The sequence below is a fragment of the Bombina bombina genome, chromosome 6, assembly GCF_027579735.1.
Source record: "Bombina bombina isolate aBomBom1 chromosome 6, aBomBom1.pri, whole genome shotgun sequence".
Taxonomy (NCBI): Eukaryota; Metazoa; Chordata; class Amphibia; order Anura; family Bombinatoridae; genus Bombina; species Bombina bombina.
The window spans coordinates 363481536-363505851 of record NC_069504.1 but is presented as its reverse complement, the minus strand read 5'-3'; the positions used below and the strand labels follow the sequence as shown (position 1 = coordinate 363505851).

General features: G+C 39.2%; 1 protein-coding gene across 2 annotated transcripts in view; it reads left to right on the top strand.

The window, feature by feature from the left end:
- SNCB (synuclein beta) overlaps nt 1–24316 on the top strand; it is an 88898-nt gene that overhangs the window by 28839 nt on the left and 35743 nt on the right. For both annotated transcript variants that reach the window (XM_053719830.1, XM_053719829.1), the window contains exon 5: nt 4635–4753. In XM_053719830.1, coding sequence (XP_053575805.1) covers nt 4635–4753 — 119 coding nt within the window. The remainder of the gene's footprint in view (nt 1–4634; nt 4754–24316) is intronic.

The window sequence follows — 24316 nt, the reverse complement described above, 5'->3', positions numbered from 1 at the left end:
TCTCTCGGTATCCTTTATTGAAGAAGTATCAATACATTACTTGGAGCTAGCTGAACATATTGGTAAGCCAATGATAAGAGATATATGATAGCCAATCAGAAGCTAGCTCCCAGCTCCTGAGCCTACATAGGTAGGATACATAGATAATGAAGTAAATTAGATAATAGTAAAGTAAATTGTAAAGTTGTTAAAAAAGTGTATGCCCTATCTGAATCATAAAATAAAATTTTGGAGTTTCATTGTGCACTTCAGTTTTGCTCTATATTATTTCTGAAAGGCTTTTGTATTTGTTATGTAACTTTGAAATTGAAAATAAACCTGCAAAATTGAAAGCTCTTTTTATTTTGCAATCTAAGCCAAAGCTCAGATATGAAGTCTCAGGTATTAGAAAAAAAAAGACAGGCAAAGGGCTTTAACATAGAGATACATACAGTACATATAGATGTCTAAATATGTCTATGTATGTATAAATATATGTCTATATATATGTGTTACACATATAAACACATGCATGCAAATGTACACATGTATAGACACATATATATATATATATATAAGTGCATTGGAGGCCTTTGAAGTTAAGTAGAAGAAAACATGTAAAAGAAATACTTTTGCAATATTCATTTTTAATAAAGGGTTTAACTATGTATTTAAAGTAAATACTTCACAATCCTATGTTCTGCACGTAACAAAATATGTTCTATGTATTTATAAATATATATTCCTATATATATATATATATATATATATATATATATATATATATATATATATATATATATATATATATGTATAAATCTATACATTTATATAATTATATATATATATATATATATATTAGTCCTAAAGCTCGTGTACACGGGCCATTTTTTTAAGTACAGCGGTCCCACCCCTTGCTCTCTCTCTCCCCCTCTCTTTTGCTCTCTCTCCCCCCTCTTTGTCTCTCTCCCCCCTCTCTTTCGTGCTCTCTCTCTCCCCCCTCTCTCTTGTGCTCTCTCTCCCCCCTCTCTTTTGCTCTCTCCCCCTCTATTTTTCTCTCTCTCCCCCTCTTTTTCTCTCTCCCCCCCTTTCTTTTGCACTCTCTCCCCCCTTTCTTTTGCACTCTCTCCCCCTCTCTTTTGTTCTCTCTCCCCCCTATTTGTCTCTCTCTCCCTTTCTTTGGCACTCCCCCCCCTCTCTTTTGTTCTCTCTCCCCCCTATTTGGCTCTCTCCCCCCCTTTCTTTTGCTCTCTCTCCCCCCTATTTGTCTCTCTCCCCCCTTTCTTTTGCTCTCTCTCACCCCTCTTTGGCTCTCTCCCCCCTTTCTATTGCTCTCTTTCCCCCTCTTTGGCTCTCTCTCCCCCCTCTTTGGCTCTCTCCCCCCTCTCTTTTGTACTCTCTCTCACCCCTCTCTTTTGCCATCTCTCTCCCCCCTCTCTTTTGATATCTCTCTCTCCCCCTCTCTTTTGCTATCTCTCCCCCCTCTCTTTTGCTCTCTCTCCCCCCTCTTTTTTGCTCTCTCTCTCTCCCCTCTCTTTTGCTCTCTCTCCTCCTCTCTTTTGCTCTCTCTCCCTTCTCTTTTGCTCTCTCTCTTTATCCTCTTTTGCTCTCCCCCCCTCTTTGGCTCTCTTCCCCCTCTCTTTTGCTCTCTCTCCCCTCTCTCTTTTGCTCTCTCTCCCCCCTCTTTGGCTCTCTTCCCCCCACTTTTGCTCTCTCTTTGCCCTCTTTTGCTCTCTCTCCCCCTCTCTTTTGCTCTCTCTCCACCCTCTCTTTTGCTCTCTCTCCCCCCCCCTCTTTGGCTCTCTTCCCCCCTCTCTTTTGCTCTCTCTCCCCCCTCTTTTGCTCTCTCTCTGCCCTCTTTTGCTCTCTCTCCCCGTCTCTTTTGCTCTCTCTCCCCTTCTCTGTTGTGCTTTCTCCCCCTTTCTTTTGCGCTCTCCCCCTTTCTTTTGTTCTCTCACCCCCTTCTTTGGCTCTCTCCCCCTCTCTTTTGCTCTCTCTCCCCCCTCTTTGGCTCTCTTCCCCCCACTTTTGCTCTCTCTTTGCCCTCTTTTGCTCTCTCTCCCCCTCTCTTTTGCTCTCTCTCCACCCTCTCTTTTGCTCTCTCTCCCCCCCCTCTTTGGCTCTCTTCCCCCCTCTCTTTTGCTCTCTCTCCCCCCTCTTTTGCTCTCTCTCTGCCCTCTTTTGCTCTCTCTCCCCGTCTCTTTTGCTCTCTCTCCCCTTCTCTGTTGTGCTTTCTCCCCCTTTCTTTTGCGCTCTCCCCCTTTCTTTTGTTCTCTCACCCCCTTCTTTGGCTCTCTCCCCCTTTCTTTTGCTCTCTCTCCCCCCTCTCTTTTGTTCTCTTTCCCACCTCTTTAGCTCTCTCTCCCCCCTCTTTGGTGCTCTCTCTTCCCCTCTATGGCTCTCTCTCTCTCTCTCAAACTCTTTAGTGCTCTATCTCACAGCCCTGCCTGGCCACGCACCCATCGCAGCACTTCGTCCGACCATGCCCATCGTGGCACCCCATCCTGCCACCCCCCATCACGACACCCGCCCTACCATGCCCTTTGCCACATCTGACTGCACCCCTCATCACGCTGGCCAAGCCCCCTGACACGCCGCTTTTGCCTCCCTCTCTGTTGTCAGGATACAAACGGCCAGGTATGTTTGTCCTCACGCAGTCTCTACTGCGCATGACTGCATCTGACAAACATACCTGGCCGTTTATTATATAGGATATATATAGGTATAAATATATATTGTACCAAAAAACATCATATATATATATATAAATATGTATTTATGAATAAATAGAACATATTCTGGTATGTGAAGAACATTGGAATGTGAAAAATTCATATTTTCATGTCAGGTTAGAGCACATGAGAATGTGGGATAGGGTTTGCATTCAAGTTGTGTTTTTTTTTCCTCTCCTTTTTCTCCAATGACTTCTATAGGGGAATAGGTTATCACACTTTTTAGTTCCGCTTTTTGCGCGCGTCGGATTAGAGTGCTAGCGAAGACACTTTACTTTCAACTCATAATACAAGCGCAACTCGACGCACGCAAAAAGCTTACTTGTAGCGCACTTAACGCTCGAGCAGAAACGTTAAATAGTGCTCCACTTTTAATCCAGCCCATAGTGCTTTGATATAATTGGTTAAATAGAAAAAATACATTTTGTTTTAGTTTTTACTGCATATATTTTTTCCATAATTGCCTCTACAAACCCCTGTTATGTTATGTTATATGTGTTTTTCTTATGGTATTTGTTTTTACTTATTCAAACAGTAGCTCCTCTAATGGATTGAATTTACCATGAATAATGTATGGAATGGGGGCCATATTGAGGAAAGGGATTTTGTGTAAAATAAAACACTGTAACCCTGGGTGATAACCCTTTGGCACAAGTGCCCGAGATGGCACTCATAAAGAAACTGCTGACACTTTGCCTCAGGGCACCACCATTTTGCATGGTTTCATCAGCTCAATTGATATATATATATATGTGATTTAAAAGAAAAAAATAAGATTTCTCTAATGCCCCTTTACATTTTACAAAAGGGTACCAAACAGAGCAGCATTTTATTCTGGGTGAACCTTTCCATTTCATACAAGCTATAAATACAAGTTTAAATGTGTTTTAAAATTTAAATGTTAAAGGGACACTGTATTGTGAATTTCTACCTAAAAGTGACAGTAAACACCTTGGACTAGATTATGAGTGGCGCACTAATTGTTGTAAATGAGCAATATTGGGTTTATAGCGGCTCTTTGCGTGCGCCGAAAGGAGCGCACATATTAGGAGTTGAAAGTAAATGCAAACACGTGAGCGCAATAGTGATTTATGCTCGTCAGGTTAACGCAACTTCAGAGCTCTGGTTAACTGTTACGCTTAAATAAAAAGTAGAAAAAAAACATCAAATATACATTTCACAGTACAATTATACTCTTAATAGCTGTCTAATAAAAATTTCTTAACAAATACTGCATAAAAAGTTATAAGGGCTCAAAGATATGAGGTCTCAGGTGTTAGAAAAAAAGGGCTGCAATGGGCTTTAACATAGAGATACATACATATACATATCTAAATATGTATATGCATGTATATACTGTATGTGTGTGTACATATGTATTTATATGTGTATATATGTATTTACAGACATATACACACATATAAACACATAAATATATATGTATACACATAAAGACATATATAAATGAAAAAATACAGGGCTTTAAATATGTGTGATACCACACACAAGAAAAACCCTTAGGAGGCGCTCTCTAAACAACAAAAAAGAAAAGAAAACTAATATTAAAAGCTAAAATATTAAAAATTCTGAAGAACACAGGGCTAGCCACTGTCATTATAATAAGAAAAATGTCCATTGTTTCATTCATCAGAAAATATAAGGTAACAAACTGCAAATTAGTGGCAGATATGCAACAAGGTTAGGCTTGTGAAGCCTGCCCCATGCTCTTTCAGTTTTCAGGACTAGAAGAAACAGAAACAGTTATTTCAAACCCAAAAGCAAACGTAAATATTGGTCATGGTTGTAAAATACTAACTGTATGGCAGCTCTAAATCTGTTTATAGCTTATTTCTGTCTCTTATTTATTGGTTGGCAATTATTTAAGTTGGTAACTTTGAGATGCTTCACTTTTTATTTATACAGTGGCTGAAAAGACTAAAGAGCAGGCATCACAGCTTGGTGGGGCTGTTATGTCTGGAGCCGGAAACATTGCTGCAGCAACTGGTTTGATGAAGAAAGATGAGTTCCCCACAGATATAAAGGTACAAAAAAATAACCGATGTATTTCTGATAATTATTTCAGTGTCTCACAATATAATGCTGCAGGAGATTAGAAGGAGGTTTATGATCTAATCTTGCATGTCCATGGTTTCATTAGCAAATAATTATAATGCAAATAGTACATGCACTGATTAGTTGGAGCCTATTTTTTTTTTGCATTAGTGACTCAAGCTAACTATGGGTTTGATTACAATCAGAGCTCAATCAATAACTTCCGGTGCATTATTTTGTGCTTCGACTTGCTTAAACAACATTTTATGATTGGTTATGAATTTTAACCAAAAACAAATAGTTTTTAATGCACCTGGTACATAAATACCACGCAAAAAAATTCAGTGGGAAGCGGTGGTAGCACACTCATTGCACTCGTATTACAAGTTGTTGGTTAAGTATTGTGTTCCTGCGCAATCCTTCGCATTAAGGGCCTGATGATAAAAGATTCTCCTGCTTGGAGAGAAATTGGAGTGCAGACTTCACAAGGGCTGAACTCACTGAATGCTAAAAGAAAAAGGAGGGAGCCCTCCAGGACTGAGAGATCCAGACAGGCAAAATTTGCTATACTTGTCTAAAGGGTGTTCTCTGCATTTCTTTATGTGTAGGAGAGACAGGCCTATTGCATTATAGCACTGCATGATATGAGAGTTTTGGTTTACTTACACTTTGTGCTTTGTTGTTTATATTACTTTACATTTAATATTGGATATTTTCAGTAATATTAAATTTAAGCTTTGCATTTTCTATTTTATGTTTAATACATTTATATTTCCAATTATGTTTTAAAAGTTTCTGTGTTACTTTAACAAATTAGGTTCATACTTTGTATATTTATGTGTATCTTTTACAAATTACATTGCATTTTGTATTTTGTCTATTGTAAAATAATACACAGCTTCAGAAAGTGGAGGGACAGGGGAGTTCCCTGAGCTAAATAGAGGGGTTCCCATGGCATGCCTGAAGCTCTCTCACAATTCTCATTAAGTGTTGTAAGCATTTTAAACAAGCTGGTCTCACTGAATTATCTTGCCAGCTATATGCAGATGAAGTTTGCTCAAAAGTCATAATACACGTTTAACTTACAGAAAAATAGTATATACTAAACTAATGGCAAAAACAAGTTAAATTATAGTGAAAACATTTCAGTTTAATTTGTATTTGCTTCACACTGGGACTTTGAGTCTCAGGTGTTCTCCAGTAAACTTCTCTCTTCACTGTGAAATTCTATATCCCAGAGACCCTCATTACTTTATATGAAATGCTTCTCTCATCTCTCTGGGACTTCAGGGTTCAGCCGGTTTGTAATATAATTCAGTGAGATTAGCCCCTGTGTTGTATGCACTATAATTTCTCTCAAAACTAGAAAATATTGGCTAATCAGGCCCATAGAAAATAATGAAGCCATTTGGGAAGTTGAAGCTTTTGAAGTTGTTAGAAACTGTCAAAGCATAATCAAAATGTATAAAATCACACCCCTAATAACACTGCTGTATACTAAATAAAATATGAAATAGAAAGTGCAAAGTTTAAATGTAATAAAACTTAATCTGAAGTCTAAAGTAATATAAAATACCAAGCATAAAGTGTAAATGCAGCATAGTTATTATGTCATGCAGTGCTATATTGCACTGGGCTTGTCTCTCCTTCACATACAGAAAAGTAGGAATGCCCCTTGGAAAAGTATAGCAAAAAATGGCATTTTAGAATTTCACTACATATCTTGCAGTGCTGGAGGATCATTTTTATATCACCTTGTCTGAGTGGAGAGCTTCATATCAAGTAGTGCTTTTAAAAATCAGGTATAAAGAGACGCTAAAGTCAAAATTAAACTTATATGATTCAGATAGAGCATGCAAATTTAAGAGACTTTCCAATTTACTTCTGTTATTAAATGTTGCACTTTTTATATGCACACTTTCGGAGGCACTAGCTGCTACTGAGCAAGTTCACAGTGTGTGTACGTATACTAGTCTCTGATTGACCAATGACTGTTACGTGGTACAGGAGGCCAGAAAATTGGGGGGGGGGGATTAATTTGTCAGAAAAAAGTCTACTGCTTATTTGAAATTAAGTGAGTATTATTGTATTTTCTTTTTATTATGCACATGTTTATTATGCAATTCTAGTGTATTTAATGGTGCTTTAACGGTTATCATTTGCTATTGTGCATTCAAAAACATGGAATGTGTATAGCAAAGAACTTAAAGGACTGTCAAACACAGTAGAATAGCATAATCAATAAATGTATTATAAAAAGGCAATGCAAAAGCACTCAGTTTGAATTTCAAAAGTGTAGTAGATGTTTTACAAATTTGAAAAAAACATGACACACAATTTAGTGGTAGTGAAATGGTCACAACACAGGATTTATTATGAGGAGTATGTAGGTTTTAAATAATAAAAATAAACTAGTTTTATGCCATAACTTTGGCTAATTAAATAAAAATGTTGTCCTGTCTTTATAGTATACTGTATACACTGTAGGGTTAAAGAATGAAGGACATTGGTTATGAGTTAAATGGTCACTATTTGCAAAGTTAATCAGAAGATTTTTACGTATGGTATAAGGTTTTAAATAGACATAAATTAACTTAAAGGGATACTAAAGCTAAATGTTTTCTTTAATGAGCATTCTCTTTTAAGCAACTTTCTAATCTACTCCTATTATCAATTTTCTTTGTTAAATGTAGCCACCAATAAGCAAGCACTATCAAGGGTGCTGAACCTAAAATGTGCAGACTCCTAAGCGTTACATTTCTGATTTTTAAAAAAAGATATCAAAAGAACTAAGAAAAATTGATAATAGGAGTAAATTAGAAAGTTAATTAAAATTGCATGCTCTATCTGAATCATGAAAGAAAACATTTGGGTTTAGTATCCCTTTAAATAAAAATTTGTATAATTGTCTATGATGCCTTAGTATTCTGAAACTTGTAGATATGCTTCCCTTGAAAGGCTGTTGGTTTATTTATTTTATTGCCACCCACCCTCATAGAGCATAACCAGTAGGCCATTTATGTCTCTTTAAGATGATGATCATTTTGGCAGTAGTTTTTATATTATTACTGCACAATGGACCAGATTACAAGTAGAGCGATAATTACATTTTCTTCCAAAGATGTGGTGAGTCCATTGGTTCATCTTAATTACTGTTGGGAATATCAACAGCAGGAGGAGGCAAAGAGCAATTCCCTACCCATAAACCCCAGTCATTCTCTTTGCCTCTCGTGCATGGAGGAGGTGAAGTTTAGTGTGTAATTAAAATTTTGTATCATGCCGAAGATGGATTGCTTCAAACAAGTCTTAGGGTATAGCTATACTCCACGTTAGTCTTGTGGTCAAGCTGTGGTGGTTTTAAAGCAGTGGGGAACTTGCAAAGAGGTGCTTGCTATGTTTTCCTCACATTTGCTGCCCTAGTTTCAGATACCATTGTTGGTTACTTTGCTATCTGCTTTTGACCAGGTCGCTGTGGGGAAGAGGTGTTCTCTCATACCTTGAGACTGTCTCCATGCCGGACAGCTGAACAGGTAAGTGCTAGCTCTTCCAGAGGGAGAAAGGGCACTTAGAATGTGGTATTTGTACCTAAGGCAGGCTTGCAGGAACAATGTTTGGGAGACAATTATATTTCTTTGGGGCTCCTGTTATGTTTGTTGGGTGCTTGTCAATTTTTATTTTTGTTTTCTGCCGTTTTTTCCTGATGGCGTGCTGGTATGGCTTGGCCACGCCCCCTCCTTCCTTGTTGATCCGCAGGAGGTTTTCTCGCCTGCCCTATGTCAGTCACATATTCGGCCTGGTCTCTACTCCGTGCACTACGGAGGTGAATCTCCTCCTTGCAGCTGTGTTGCTGTGGGGAATCTATAAGCTAAGTAGTGCTATAAGGTGAAGCAGAGCAAGCTGGTGATCGGTGGCGGTAAGGAGTTATCTCAGTATACTGAGGTGTGGAGGGAGGTGTTAGTCGGAGCAGCAACGCTCGCCTAGGCATAATTTTTGTTCTGTATAGCGGTTATTTCTTTGTGCAACATTTGATCAAATAAAGCTAAAGCAGGATAACTGTTTACCAGTTTTTAATTTGTTGCGACTTTTTATTTTTACTGGGCCTTATTCTGATATTGGTTAAGGCCGTGAGGATAGTGACAAGCATGTCTGATATGGATCAGGAGACTGCTCAATTTAACCCTTGCTTATTGTGTTTAGAGGCACACATTGCAGCACCCATGCAATTCTGGTCTTCCTGTGTTAAACTTACATTACAGGGTAAAGAAAAGTTTTTCAATGTGGAGCCTAATGTCTCTCAGGAGGATGCTGTCCAAGTGTTACCAGGGCCATCTCCTATTTTGTTCCAAGCCTCCTTGGCATCTAACACTGTGTCCTGTGGTTCCTCGTTAACTCCCAGTGGAGTGTTGTTAAAGGCAGAGATTGCTGCGCAGGTATCCTCAGCGGTATCTGCAGCATTAGCCGAGTTTCCCAGATTTTCGGGGGAAGTGCATGAGGAAATCTAAAAGCTCAGATTATAAGGTGTCTGCCCCTGTCGAAGAGCCTCAAGTTCCTCGTAGATCTGAGGATGAGGAAGGCTCTCATTCTGAGGGTGAGATCTCAGATTCGGACAGTATAATTCCTTCATCTGAGGGTAAAGGAGTTTCCTTCAGGTTTATGCTTGAACACCTTTTGTTACTTTTAAAGGAGGTTTTAGCTACTTTGGACGAATCAGAAACCCAGGTGATAGTTACGCCTAAGAAGTCTAGTAAACTGAATAGTTATTTTGATGTTCCTTCCTCTTCTAAGGTGTTTCCTGTGCCAGATAGGACTAAGGAAATCGTAACTCAGGAATGGGAGAAGCCGGGGGTGATTTTTACGCCGTCTCCGGTGTAAAGTGGAAGGATCCATCTCGACCCTGGCTAAGAGGACCACTATTCCTGTTGAGGTGTTTCCTGTGCCAGATAGGACTAAGGATATCGTAACTCAGGAATGGGAGAAGCCGGGGGTGATTTTTACGCCGTCTCCGGTGTAAAGTGGAAGGATCCATCTCGACCCTGGCTAAGAGGACCACTATTCCTGTTGAGGTGTTTCCTGTGCCAGATAGGACTACGGATATCGTAACTCAGGAATGGGAGAAGCCGGGGGTGATTTTTACGCCGTCTCCAGTGTAAAGTGGAAGGGTCCATCTCGACCCTGGCTAAGAGGACCACTATTCCTGTTAAGGATAGTTGCTCTTTCAAGGACCCAGTGGATAAGAAGATGGAGGCATATCTGAAGAAGATTTCTGTACATCTAGGGCTCCAATGGCAACCAGTATCAGTCTTGAACAAGGCAAAGCAGGCTAAGAAGCCCACTACTGACTAAGTAAGCATGAAGGGATTGCTTGCCCCCGATCCAGGCTTGGATCAGGTTGGGGGGATACTGTCTCAGTTTTCTCAAGTTTGGCTTCGAGCCGTTCTGGACCCTTGAGAGGTGGAAATTGTCTCTCAGGGTTACAAATTAGAGTTCAGGAATTACGCTCCCAGGGGCAGGTTTCACCTTTCTAGATTATCTGCAGACCAGATAACATTGTGTTCAAGATCCCTTGTCACTGGGAGTGATTGTTCCTGTTCCAAAGCAGGAACAGGGTCTAGGATTTTACTCAAATCTGTTTGTAGTTTTCAAAAAAGAAGGGACATTCTGACCCATTTTGAACTTAAAATGTCTAAACAAGTTCCTCAAGGTTCCACCCTTCAAGATGGAAACCATTCGTACGATTCTACCTCTGATTCAAGAATGTCAATTCATGACGACCATAGACTTAAAGGATGCATACTTACATGTTCCCATTCATAGGGATCATCACAAGTTCCTGAAGTTTGCTTTCCTCGACCAACACTTCCAGTTCGTGGCTCTTCCTTTTGGTAAGGATATTCTCAAAGGTTCTAGGAGCTCTCTTGGCGGTTGTTCGCTCCAAGGGAATTGCAGTGGCTCCTTATCTGGATGACATTCTGGTTCATGCACCGACAATTCATCAAGCAACATCGCATACGGAGATGTTTCTGGCCTTCCTCCAATTCCACAGTTTAAAGATAAATGTGGGAAAGAGCTCCCTGGTCCCGGCGACAAGGGTAGTTTTCCTAGGAACTGTCATAGATTCTGTTCTGATGAAGATCTTTCTAACAGAGGCAAGAATAATGAAGCTCCTTTCCATCTGTCGGGTTCTGCTAGAGACAGCTCATTCGTCAGTCCCCCAATGTATAGAAGCAATTGGTCTGATGGTGGCCGCCATTCGACATTGTCTCATTTGCTCGATTTCATCTAAGAGCGGAATTGCGGTATCACATTTATTTCACACTTTTCCTTGGTTTGTGATAATTGGTATTTTTATTTTATCTAAGAGCGCTACAGTTGTGCATGCTCAGTCAGTAGAACGGGGATTATGTGGATCTCTCCCCAAAGTTATCTCTAGATCAGAAGACAAGGGATTCTCTTCGGTGGTGGCTCTCGCTGGAACACCTGTCTCAGGGCACTTGTTTTTAGAGGCCATCCTGGGAAATAGTGACCATGGACGCGAAATCCTGGTGAGCTGGGGGGCAGTCTGGGATTCCCTAAAGGCCAGGGGCTTTGGTCTCGAGAGGAGTCTGTGCTGCCAATCAACATTCTGGAGTTGAGTGCAATCTACAATGCTCTGTTGGCTTGGCCACAGTTGGCCTTAAGCAAGTTTATCAGATTCCAATCAGACAACATATCTTCTGTGGCTTACATCAACCATCAGGGGGGAACTCTAAGTTCTCTGGCCATGATGGAGGTGTCTCAGATTATCCAGTGGGCGGAGGCCCACGGTTGTTGTCTTTCTGCCATCCACATTCCGGTAGTGGACAACTGGGAAGCGGATTTCCTAAGCAGACAGACTTTTCATCCCGGGGAGTGGGAACTTCATCAAGAGGTGTCCTCCAGATTGGTCTCCAAATTGGGGATTCCGGAGTTGAATTTGATGGCGTCTTGTCAGAATGCCAAGCTTCCGAAGTACGGTTCCAGGTTGAGGGATCCTCAGACCTACCTGATAGATGCGTTAGCAGTCCCTTGGAACTTCAGCATGGCTTATCTGTTTCCTCCATTTGCCCTTCTTCCTAGGGTGATCGCCCATATAAAACAGGGAAGGGCATCAGTGATCCTAATTGCCCCAGCTCGACCATGAAAGATCTGGTATGCTGATCTGGTGGAGATGTCGTCTCTACCTCCGTGGAGGTTACCTCTGAGGAAGGACCTTCTTCTTCAGGGGCCCTTCCTCCACCCAAATCTTGTTTCTCTGAAGCTGACTGCTTGGAGATTGAACGCTTGATTCTTTCTAAGTGTGGGTTTTCCGAGTCTGTTATTGAGACTATAATTCAGGCCCGTAAACCGGTTACTAGGAAGATTTACCATAAGATATGAAGGAAGTATCTTCATTGGTGTGAATCCAAGGGCTACTCTTGGTGTAGGGTTAGGATTCCAAGAATTTTGTCCTTTCTTCAGGAAGGTCTGGAGAAAGGGTTATCTGTTAGCACTCTGAAGGGTAATATTTCAGCATTATCTGTTTTGTTACATAAACGTTTGGCAGATGTTCCAGATGTTCAGTCTTTCTGTCAGGCCTTGGTCAGAATCAGGCCTGTATTTAAACCTGTTGCTCGCCATGAAGTCTTAATCTTGTTCTCAGAGTTTTGCAAAGGACACCATTTGAGCCAATGCATTCTGTTGACATTAAACTGTTGTCCTGGAAAGTTATTTTTCTTTTGGCTATTTCTTATGCACAGAGGGTTTCTGAGCTCTCCGCCTTGCAGTTTGATTCCCCTTATCTTTCATGCATGTGGATAAGGCGGTTCTTCGTACTTAGTTGGGGTTTCTTCCCAAAGTTGTTTCTTCTAAGAATATTAACCAGGGGATTGTTGTCCCTTCGTTGTGTATGAAGCCTTCTTCGGATAAGGAACATCTGTTGCACAATTTGGATGTAGTTCGTGCTCTTAAGTTTTATTTGGAGGCCACTAAGGGTTTTCATAAGTCCTCTGCTCTTTTTGTTTGTTTTTCTGGAAAGCGTAGAGATGAGAAAGCTACTGTTTCTTCTTTTGCTTTTTGGTTACGAAGTGTGATTCATCTGGCGTATGAGTCTGCTGGGAAGCAACCTCTAGGGATAATTACGGCTCATTCCACTAGGGCTGTAGCCTCTTCTTGGGCTTTCAAATATGAAGTTTCCATGGAACAGATTTGCAAGGCTGCAACTTGGTCTTCCTTACATACTTTTGCCAAATTTTACAGATTTGATACTTTTGCCTCGGCTAAGGCGGCTTTTGGGAGAAAGGTTCTTTAGGCGGTGGTGCCTTCCATTTAGGCATGCTTGTTCTTATCTCACCCTATTCATCTGTGTCCTCTAGCTTGGGTATTGATTCCCAACAGTAATTAAGATGAACCCGTGGACTTACCACATCTTTGGAAGAAAACAAACTTTATGCTTACCTGATAAATTTAGTTCTTCAAGATGTGGTGAGTCCAGGGACCCACCCCTTTTTTTGTTAATTTTTCAAGATTTTTTGACTAAACCTCAGACACCTCCACACCTTGTGTTACTTTCCTTTCTCCATTAACTTCGGTCGAATGACTGGGGTTTATGGGTAGGGAAGTGATACTTAACAGTTTTACTGTGGTGCTCTTTGCCTCCTCCTGCTGGCGAGGAGTGATATTCCCAACAGTAATTAAGTTGAACCCGTGGACTCACCACATCTTGAAGAAATAAATTTATCAGGTAAGCATAAATTTTGTTTTTTACTTGTGTGCTAACTGCACTCAAAATAAAATTTTAACACGGCTGGGTTAGTGTGCGTATTACAAATTAAAAGTAAAAAGCGCACAAGTAAAATTTGATGCATGCTAACTTCTGGACTTTGGATATTGTGTCCGTGTTAACTTCTTCTATCCATAGACTTAAAAGGGAATGCACTGAATAAAAAAAAAAAAATCTAACACTTATTGCTCGGGCGCTAACCTGACACGCATTAGATCTACAGCACTAAACCCGAAGTGAGTTATTAAAGTTTTACATTTCAATGTTATTCACATAGAAGAAAATGTTCTTTTTTTGTGTTTTGAAATACATATTTCTTTATATATTTGATGATTTTTGTAAAATATATATCTATACCTTTATATCTGTATGACTATATACCTATATATATATATATATATATATATATATATATACATACAGAGAGAAGCACACTCACAGGAACAAACAACTGGCTCAATACCATTGTTAGCCTGTTCTTTGGCGATTTACCACCTGGGTGCAGCTTCTTTTTAGCCCAGTAATGCTTTTTCACATAGTATAACTTTCCTGTAGTATTTCAGTCTGATCCCGCCTATTACGGTCAGTCCAGTGCCGAAATACCAGGCAATTCCTCTCTGAACAAGGAACACAGCAACCCCAGACGATCATTTCGGCCTTCATTGGGCCTCATCAGTGAGGTGTAGCCATATTCCTCTAAGCACACTGAGCAAAGAGTCCATGTCTGGTTGCCCCTTTTTCCCTTAGGGAGACTACATACATACAGAGAGAAGCACACTCACAGAAATGAACAACCGGCTCAATACCATTGTTAGCCTGTTCTCTGGCGATTTACCACCTGGGTTCAGACGTGGACTCCTTGCTCAGTGTGCTTAGAGGAATATGGCTACACCTCACTGACGAGGTCCAATGAAGGCCGAAACGATTGTCTGGGGTTGCTCTGTTCCTTGTTCAGAGAGGAATTGCCTGGTATTTCGGCGCTGGACTGACCGTAATAGGAGAGATCAGACTGATATACTACAGGAAAGTTCTACTCTGTAAAAAGCATTACTGGGCTAAAAAGCTACACCCAGGTGGTAAATCGCCATAGAACAGGCTAACAATGGTATTGAGCCAGTTGTTCGTTCCTGTGAGTGCACTTCTCTCTGTATATATATATATATATATATATATATATATAAATACAAAGAACATTTTCTTCAAAGTGAAGAACATTGTAATGTAAAATATTTACATTGCAAACACAGTAATACAAATGAAAAAATATTACAATTGACTAAAGGAATAATAAACACGTTTCAAGCACCTCCCTCTAATTATGGATGCTGCCATTGCCGAACCTAGGTTACACTGCAGGTATCTGAAGGAGAGTTACTGCACATGTGCAAACAGGTCAGCACTGGAATGTAATGAACAATAGATTTTAACATGGCGACACCCATAACTAGAGGGAGGTTTGAAATAACCTCAATACTATGCTTATAAAATCTATTTCAATGTTTGATGTCACTTTAAAAATTATTTTTCATGTTTAAATGTATGAAAGTGAAAAGGGCTGCAAAGTATGTATATATATGTATATGTATATGTATATATATATATATATATATATATATATATATATGTGTGTTTGCATATATTTATGTACATATATAAACACATAAATGCACATTTATATGCATATATACACACATATTTATGGATATATATATATATATATATATATATATATATATATATATATTATAGCCCTTTCCATTAAACTACCTTGATATATACCATATACCTTTTACTGTATCACTTGTATTAAACTATGTATCTCTTGTATAAAACTACTTACTAATTACTTTCAACTTGTAACATACGCGGTTGTGGTTTTGGTTAGCACGACCCGCGCTCAATTCAGCACGCCACTTGCAATTTAACCCAGTATGTGCTAATGACCTAAAAATATGCTATGGAAAAAACAGTAATTGTGTAGCAACTGAGCTGAAGTGTTCTAGCAATAGAGTTTCGAGTTTTTGTCAGAAATCTCAATTTTATTAATTAATCTTATAATATAATTTTTAGTGTTAAAATTTGTGTAGTAGTTTCTTTAGCATACAGCCTCTTCTGCTCCATTTCACTAACCTCTAAATGTCTTGTAATTTTTTAACAGCATCTCAAACATAATAATTCATGTAACAGTGGTATGAACAAAATAAGTCAGTATTACAATGTTGCATCTCTAAAATCGGTGGTGTGTTGCTGTAATACTTAAAGTGAATGTAAATTTTGATGCTAAAGTGCCCGGTTTTTAAAAATTCGATTAAAAACAGGGGCACTTTAATTCATCAAAATTTACATTTCACTCCTGTTGTGAAAAAAAACTTACCTTTTAATCTTGACAGCAGCTCCAGCTTCCTCCACCCGTCGCAAAGCCTCTTCCTGGGTCTAAAATGAAGAATCCGGCTTCCGCCAATCACGGCATTGAATCAGACACTGATTCCCCCGGGGGGGAAGCCGTGAATGGAGGATGACCCATTCATAATCAGAAATGGCTTGCGACGACTGGAGGAACCTGGAGCAACTGTCAAGTTTAAAAGGTAAGTATTTATTCACAACACGAGTGAAATGTAAATTTTGATGAATTAAAGTGCCCCTGTTTTTATTGAATTTTTAAAAACCGGGCACTTTAGCATCAAAATTTACATTTACTTCTTATCCGTCTTGTGATGACTGTTAAGTTGTTTGCCCATTGCATTGCAAATTGTGCCTTTTGACTTCCTTCTTATTTCCATGGAGGTCTTGGTCCCACTGATGGATCTGTTTTGCATAGAGGTCAATGCGAATTCAATAATAATAAAATGAGGTGTTCCAAAATGTTCACACATGTCAGCCTGTCGTATATTGTACTGTGTTTAATTTCTTACTATGTTAGCCCTGCTTGTACCTGTAACGCACTGTATGTCGACTGATGTGTATTGTTTCTGTTATTGTTTACCACCTCAATAAAAACAACCTTTACAAAAAAAAAAATTTACATTTACTTTAAAAGCAGAGGCGGGACCATCATAGAACACAGGAAGTTAAACAGTTAAACAGTAAGATAAAATGGTTGTTCAAGCTTCACTGCATTTTTTTAGTGGTACGAGAGCCTGATTGAACAGTGGCAAAGCTATGCTCTTTATTGTGGTTGATAGCAGGAGAGTTAAGAATTATGTGCTCTAAGTTTTTAGCCTAATTTTTTTATATGCTTCACAGAATGTCTCTGTTTTACCTTTATCCACTGACTTCATCTGTTTCCATGGAAACAGAACGTATTCTTAACATTGAATGAAATCCGACATTTTATTTTCCATAGGTTGTCTTTTTTTTATAAATATTTTTTATTGCCCATTTTGAAGTGGAACTGCCAACGAATATCATGGTGGCAGCTATGTTAAATGTCTTCCTACACTGTTGGAAAGGGGTTAATAAATTAGTGAAACGGAAAAAGTAAAGGATATCAGGAGGGAATATACAGGACATGGCAGACCATTCACCTACTGCTTGTGCACAGTGAGAGGAATGATCTTGGAATACACAGAGCTTTCAGACAATAAGGGGAATGCTTCCAGCTTAGCTTAAAATAGCAACAGCTGAGAAAATGAGGCCACAGCTTATGCTGCCAGAACAAAAACAGGCAGCTGAGGAAAGTGGCGAGCACTGCACAGGAGCGATGTAATAGAAAAAGCTTGCCCCCTTACCCGAGATCCCCTTTTGATCCTGTAAATTCTCCTGTACATGTGACACACAGACATGCTTGAGTGGCCCTCTCCCCTGCAAGAGCAGATTACACACAGAAAACAAGCTCAATGTTTGGTTTTACAATACTTAAGACACAGTGATTTGTTGTCCCAGGTATAGGATGATGTTTTATTGTCTACTATGTAGAGCAGCAGGGTAGCATTCCTGGAAAAATAAGTCTTATGCATTGCAGACATTTTACTTCACTGTACAAGTAATACAATAACATAACCTTCATTGGTTTTTATACAATAAAAAGATTACACAGAATACATTTCACAGACATTAACTAGGTTAATACAATTATTTTGAGGTTATTTATGTCTTGTGTCACAAATTATTTTGTCTTTCATCAATTAGTCTGTCTTTAGCACAAATAAGAATATATTTTAGACATAAGTAGTAGCCGTGCTTTAGTCAGGCCTGGCCTATGTCTTCTCCTACTGGAAGTAGCCAAGACACGCAGGATTGGGTCATTCCCCTGGTGATTCCTTCTACCAAGGTCATTCTCAGACGCTTCCTTTCCAGAGTATTTTTCCCCTGAAAGAGTCCTAACCAAGCTTCCTAGGCACCATGCAGTGCTTTGAGGGCCTACTTGTACCAGCTAACTGCTGCTCTGTATCCTGTCAAAATGTCACCACCTGATTGAAACTACTTAAAACAGCATTAAAATTAAAAGGTGTTGAGGCACCTTGAAATCTTGTGTGTGTTGTTTTAAATGTCACCATTCAGACAGCACAAATAACAACTATGTCCATATGCTTGTTCTTATAACCTCTTGTTTTTTTTTTCCTGTGGATTGTACCTTGAAAGATCACACACTTAGATGGTCACCCCAAAGAGAGAAATGAATTAGAAATGTCTGTATGTTTAGTCTATTATCTATTATCTCTTTAGACTTTCCTCCACAGGTCTGAGTCTTATTGGCCTACGCATAAATTAAAAATAAGACAAAACTAGTTTACACATTGCAAAAAAGTTACCATACTGGGCTAGAATTTGGTTTACTCTGTGAACAAATGATACAGTTCAGTTCTAGCCCATATTTTTTATATTTTTCTAGCATGCCATGTATCAATGTTTGGCACATATATAAATGAGATTATTTTGCCTTATTTTGGGTCAACAGTAGTAACAGGAATGTGTGAAAGGTTAAGTCTGTTTTCAACCTATAATATTATGTAACCATTCTCAATATCTTCATATTCCTTTTTGCTACCCTTTGTCTCTATAAAAAACTACTTTATTCAATTACTCCTACCCCCTCACCACATGCACTGTTCATTAGCCCATCTCTCTTATCCTTACCTTACTTTTGTATTCATGAACTTCACACATTCCTAAAGACTCTCTCTCCCCCTTGCACCCGATCCCAAAAACAGTTTCATTACTGTAAATCTGCATCTCATCTCATGTCACTCTCCCTTTTGCTCATACTAGCTGCTGGTGACATTTCCCCTAATTCTGGTCCCCCATAACTTCCTAGCCTGGCACACCCATGTGTGTCTTTCAATAGACTTCAAAAACAAAACTCTGATAACCTTTTTCTCAATCCTCTTGCATCTAAAGCCACCTCCCCCTTCACTTGTGCACTCTGGAACTCTCGCTCTGTTTGCAACAAGCTCACTTCTATCCATGACCTCCTTATCTCTAACTCTCTCAACCTCACAGAAACCTGGCTCTCTCCTTCAGATACAGCTTCCTCTGCTGCACTGTCTGATAAAAGAAAAGGAGGTGCTGTTGGTATTTTACTTTCCTCTCGTTGCACCTTTCAACAAATACAGCCCTTTTTTTCCCTTACATTTTCTTCATTCCAAACACACATGATTGGCTTATTCTCTCCCCTCTCTATACGTGTTGCAGTCATATACCGCCCCCTGACTCCTCAACTCTATTTCTAGATTACTTTGCCGCCTGGCTACCTTATTTGCTTTCCTCAGATACCCTGCCCTCATTCTTGTTGACTTCAACCTCACTGTTGACAATCCCACTGCCTCCTCTGCAAAACAACTTCTGCAACTCACTTCCTCTTTCGGCCTGCAACAATGGACTAACTCTCCCACAGATGGTCACTCCCTTGATCTAATTTTCAGCTATCGATGCACTGTCTCAAACTTTACAAACTCCCCTTTTCCTCTTTCTAACCATCATCTCCTCACTTGTAACATCACATCCCTCCCTCACATCCATCCACATCCCATCTACAACTCTCCCTCCTTCTACCCCTCACACCAAACTTCAAGTCATTAGATCAGCAACAGCTTGCTAGCTCTCTCAAACCTCTCCTCTCTTCCATCCTATTTTCCTGCCCTGATGAATCTATCCGCCACTAACTCCACCTTTACATCGGTCCTTGAAAATCTGGCCCCACCTACCATAGCTCGGAAATCATACACTTATCCTCAGCCCTGGCATACACCTCTGACATGGTACCTAATCAGATGTCCCCTGCTGAGCGACACTGGAGAAAATCTTGGAGTTCAGCTGACTTTCTCCACAAGTTCATCTTGAACTCTTACTATTCTGCCCTAAATCTATATAAGCAACACAACTTATTGACTCTTATCTCTACTCTTTCTTCAAACCCAAAATGTCTGTTTTCCACATTCAATACTCTTCTCCGTCCACCCCCACCTCCTACTACAACTTTTCCCTCAGTCCAAGATTTTGCCAGCCACTTCGATAACAAAATTGACTCCATCAGAAATGAAATCAGCTCTCAACATACTACCGGTCTCCCACCCCTCAAAAGCTCACAATCATCCAAAACCCACATAGCCATAAATTTAGCTCTTTTGCCCCTGTGACAGAGGAAGAAGTTTCTGCCCTTATACTGTCCTCTCACCTCACTACCTGTCCCCTTGACCCCATCCCCTCACAGCTACTCCCCTCCCTTTCTTCTACCCTTACCCCTATACTCACACACATCTTCAACCTCTCCCTCAGCACTGGTATATTTCCCTCATCGCTTAAACATGCACTGGTCACACCTATTCTCAAAAAACCTTCTCTTGATCCAACCTCCCCATCCAACTACAGCCCTATTTCTCTACTCCCTCTTGCCTCAAACCTTTGTGAAAAGCTAGTTCATGCACGTCTATCCCATTTCCTTACATTAAACTCCCTCCTTGACCCACTGCAATCTGGATTTCGCCCCATCACTTCACAGAGACAGCAATTGTTAAGTTTACTAACGACCTACATAGAACAAAATCTAAAAGCCACTTCTCTCTGCTTATCTTCCTTGATCTGTTTACAGCCTTTGATACTGTCGACCACCCTCTTTTGCTCCAAACCCTCCAATCCTTCGGCATTTGTGACTCAGCTCTCTTGTGGTTCTCTTCCTATCTGTCTAACCTTACCTTTAGTGTAGCCTTCTCTGGGGCATCCTCTGCCCTGTTACTACTTTCTGTTGGGGTACCACAAGGCTCTGTCCTCGGTCCCCTTCTCTTCTCAATATACACGTCATCATTAGGTTCCTTAATAAAGTCCCACGGGTTTCAATATCATTTGTATGCAGACGACACCCAAATCTACCTCTCTGCACCAGACCTATATCCTTCCTTGCTAACCCGTGTCACTAACTGTCTCTCTCATATCTCATCTTAGATGTCCTCTCACCACCTTAAGCTAAATCTCTCCAAAACTGAGCTCCTTATTTTCCCCCATTCCTTCAAAATCTCCACCCCCCATTTCTCTATAACTATTGATAACTCAATCATTACCCCTACCTCACATGCTCGATGTCTTGGGTTCACACTTGGCCCAGATCTTTCTTTCACGCCTCACATTAAGTCCTTAGACATTTCCTTACACAAGACACAAGTAAGATTTTAATCCACTCTCTCATCCTTTCACGCCTCGACTACTGCAACTCCATCCTCTCTGTTCTCCCTAGCTGCCACCTAACTCCTTTACAATCCATAATGAATGCCTCGGCCAGGCTCATCTTCCTTACACATCGCTCTTCATCAGCTGCACCTCTCGGCCAATCCCTTCACTGGCTTCCTCTTGCTTCCAGGATTAAACACAAAATTCGCACTCTGACATACAAAGCCCTGCTCCCCCCTACATCTCAGACCTTGTCTCCAGATACTCTTTGTCCCGTCCCCTTCGCTCTGCTCACAATCTCCTACTCTCTTGTTACCTCCTCACATTCCTGTTTACAAGACTTCTCCAGACTGGCTCCCATCTTTTGGAACTCTCTGCCTCACTTCACAAGACTCTACCCTAGTTTTGAAAGCTTCAAGCGCTCCCTAAAGACTCTACTATTCAGGGATGCACATAACCTACACTAAACTTTCTAACTCCATAGCTATCCCCTCGAACCCCTTAGCATGTAAGCCTATGAACCCAGCTGTTTGTAGATCACCTTCATAAGAGCTGACTACAACAGTGCAACTCTCGGCACTCTTGAATACCGCCTATGTTTATAGCATTGTGGAATCTGTTGGTGCTCTACATATACCTGATAATAATAATACAAATAATAATAATAATGTAACTACAGTGTGTGCATGCATGTCTCTCTCTCTCCTTTCTCTCTCCTCTCTCTCTCTCTCTTGTCCAAAAGGGTAAAGCAATCACGAACACAGTATCTCTCTCTCTCTCTCTCTCTCTCTCTCTCTCTCTCTCTCTCTCTCTCTCTCTCTCTCTCTATATATATATATATATATATATATATATATATATATATATATATGTGTGTGTGTATAAATACAAAACATTTATGTATATACACTGTATGTATATACTGTATGTATATATATATATATATATATATATATATATATATATTTATATATATTTATATATATATATATATATATATATATATATATACATCCAATTACCAGATCCTTCCCACTTGTAGGGTATCTGCTTGGGTGCAAACTTGAATAAAATACAGCAGCCAAAGAAAGGTGCACTCACAGGACTTTCACAACAAAAATGGAGTAACTTTATTTGTAACGTTTTCGGAAATCAAGTCTCCTTCATCAGCATGCTGATGAAGGAGACTTGATCTCCGAAAACGTTACAAATAAAGTAACTCCATTTTTGTTGTGAAAGTGTCTGATGAAGGAGACTTGATCTCCGAAAACGTTACAAATAAAGTAACTCCATTTTTGTTGTGAAAGTCCTGTGAGTGCACCTTTCTTTGGCTGATATATATATATAAATATATATATATACTGTATGCATGTATATAATATATATATATATATATAAAAAAAATGTGTGTGTTATATAAATCTACATATTGATGAAGTATTTAGTTAACGTGGAGGAAAAAATAGAACAAGAGGTCCTATGGTCAGATTCAAAGCTAAGGGAGAGCAATGGTAGCCATGCATAGCAAATTAAAGTTAAAATTCACACAAATACATCAATAAAAAAGCACAGTGATAGACTGATTTATTACTAAAAATCTGAAAAGCGCCAGAAACCTAGGCCAAATATTTTTATACAGAGAGCTAAATTATTAAATCTGAGAACATTCAATGATCTGTAGTTATTACCCATCAATCATAACAATTTATAACGTGGTTAGAACGGTACAATTTATCCTTCATAAATCAGTCAAATATAAAGGGATGGAGGCACAAAACTCAATATAACTAATTCATCACAACCATCACATGAATAATAGTATCATTTATATAGGTTTGTCACTTTAGCAGCATCTGTTTTATATAGAACCAGCATTTTGCAAAGGAGGGTACAGAAAATATATTTAACATGTCAGTATATATATATTTAGCTTTTCCTATTACATATCTGAGCCTTTTACTCCGTAAGAGTAAATGATTTGATTACTAAACTAAAATACATATCAGTTTAAAGCTCATCATGTACAAACATACTTTAATATTGGGAAAACCCTATAAATATTCTTTGCTCAGTGACGTTTCTCAATTGAGCTTTTAAGAAATGTACAGAGTAGAATAATTTAAAATGGAAAATAGAGAATCTTTAAATATATGTTTATCCATGTTGATTTTAAAGGGTTAAATTGTGTTTAAAGGGCTATGAAACACAAAGTTTTCTTTCATGATTTAGATGAAAAATACAACAAAAAAAGCTGTCCTGTTTACTTTGTTCTTTGATATCCTTTGTTGAAAAGCAGGAAAGTAGACTCAGGAGCGTGCACATTTTTGGAGCATTATGTGGCACTAAATTTGCAAAAATTGCCATCTATCACTTAAAAGTGTTCTTGCAAAACTGCTTCCATGTAGCTCTTCAGACACATGCACTTTGCTATGTTCTTTCACAAATAATACTATGAGAACAAAGTAAATTTGATAATAGAAGTAAATTGAAAACTTTTTAAAAATTGTATACTCTGTGTAAGTCATGAAATACAAATTTGGGGTTTTATATCCCTATAACATTCTCTAGGGCTATTGTTCGATGCAACTTACTACATACACAGACTGCTGCTTACTATACACATTAATGCATTTGTTTGTTTTATTTAGCTAAAATGTACTATATAGAAACAATATATGAGGCGGCATTTACTGCAGAAACTGTATGCAGAAGGATTTTAAGACTATCTGAACAATGCCTACATATATATATATATAAATAAATATATATTTCTATATATGTCTATCAGTTGGGGAATGTGTCCTCAGATGGTGCTTCGAGTTAGAGTATTGGGGATGTTGATCATCTCCTGTCGGTCGCACGTGTCCGGTCCCACAGTTTTTTTTTGTTTTTTTTTGCGGATGCCTTCGGGCTGCCTTATTTTCTTTTATCCGGTTAGGATATTTTTTTTATTTGATTATTCCTTCGAGAATTCCTGGGATGGACTTGCTTTTTATTATATCCTTTGAAGTTGTTCATGGACTGTTGGGCCCGGATTTTGTGTGCACTTTGTTGAGTTGTCAGTAACGCCTGTTGCGCCCGGTGGGACCTTGAGTGTTTTGTTTTATTGTTTTATTGTTTGTTTTAACAAACTAAACTATACATCTACATCCAAACGAACCTTCGGGTCCACATACCG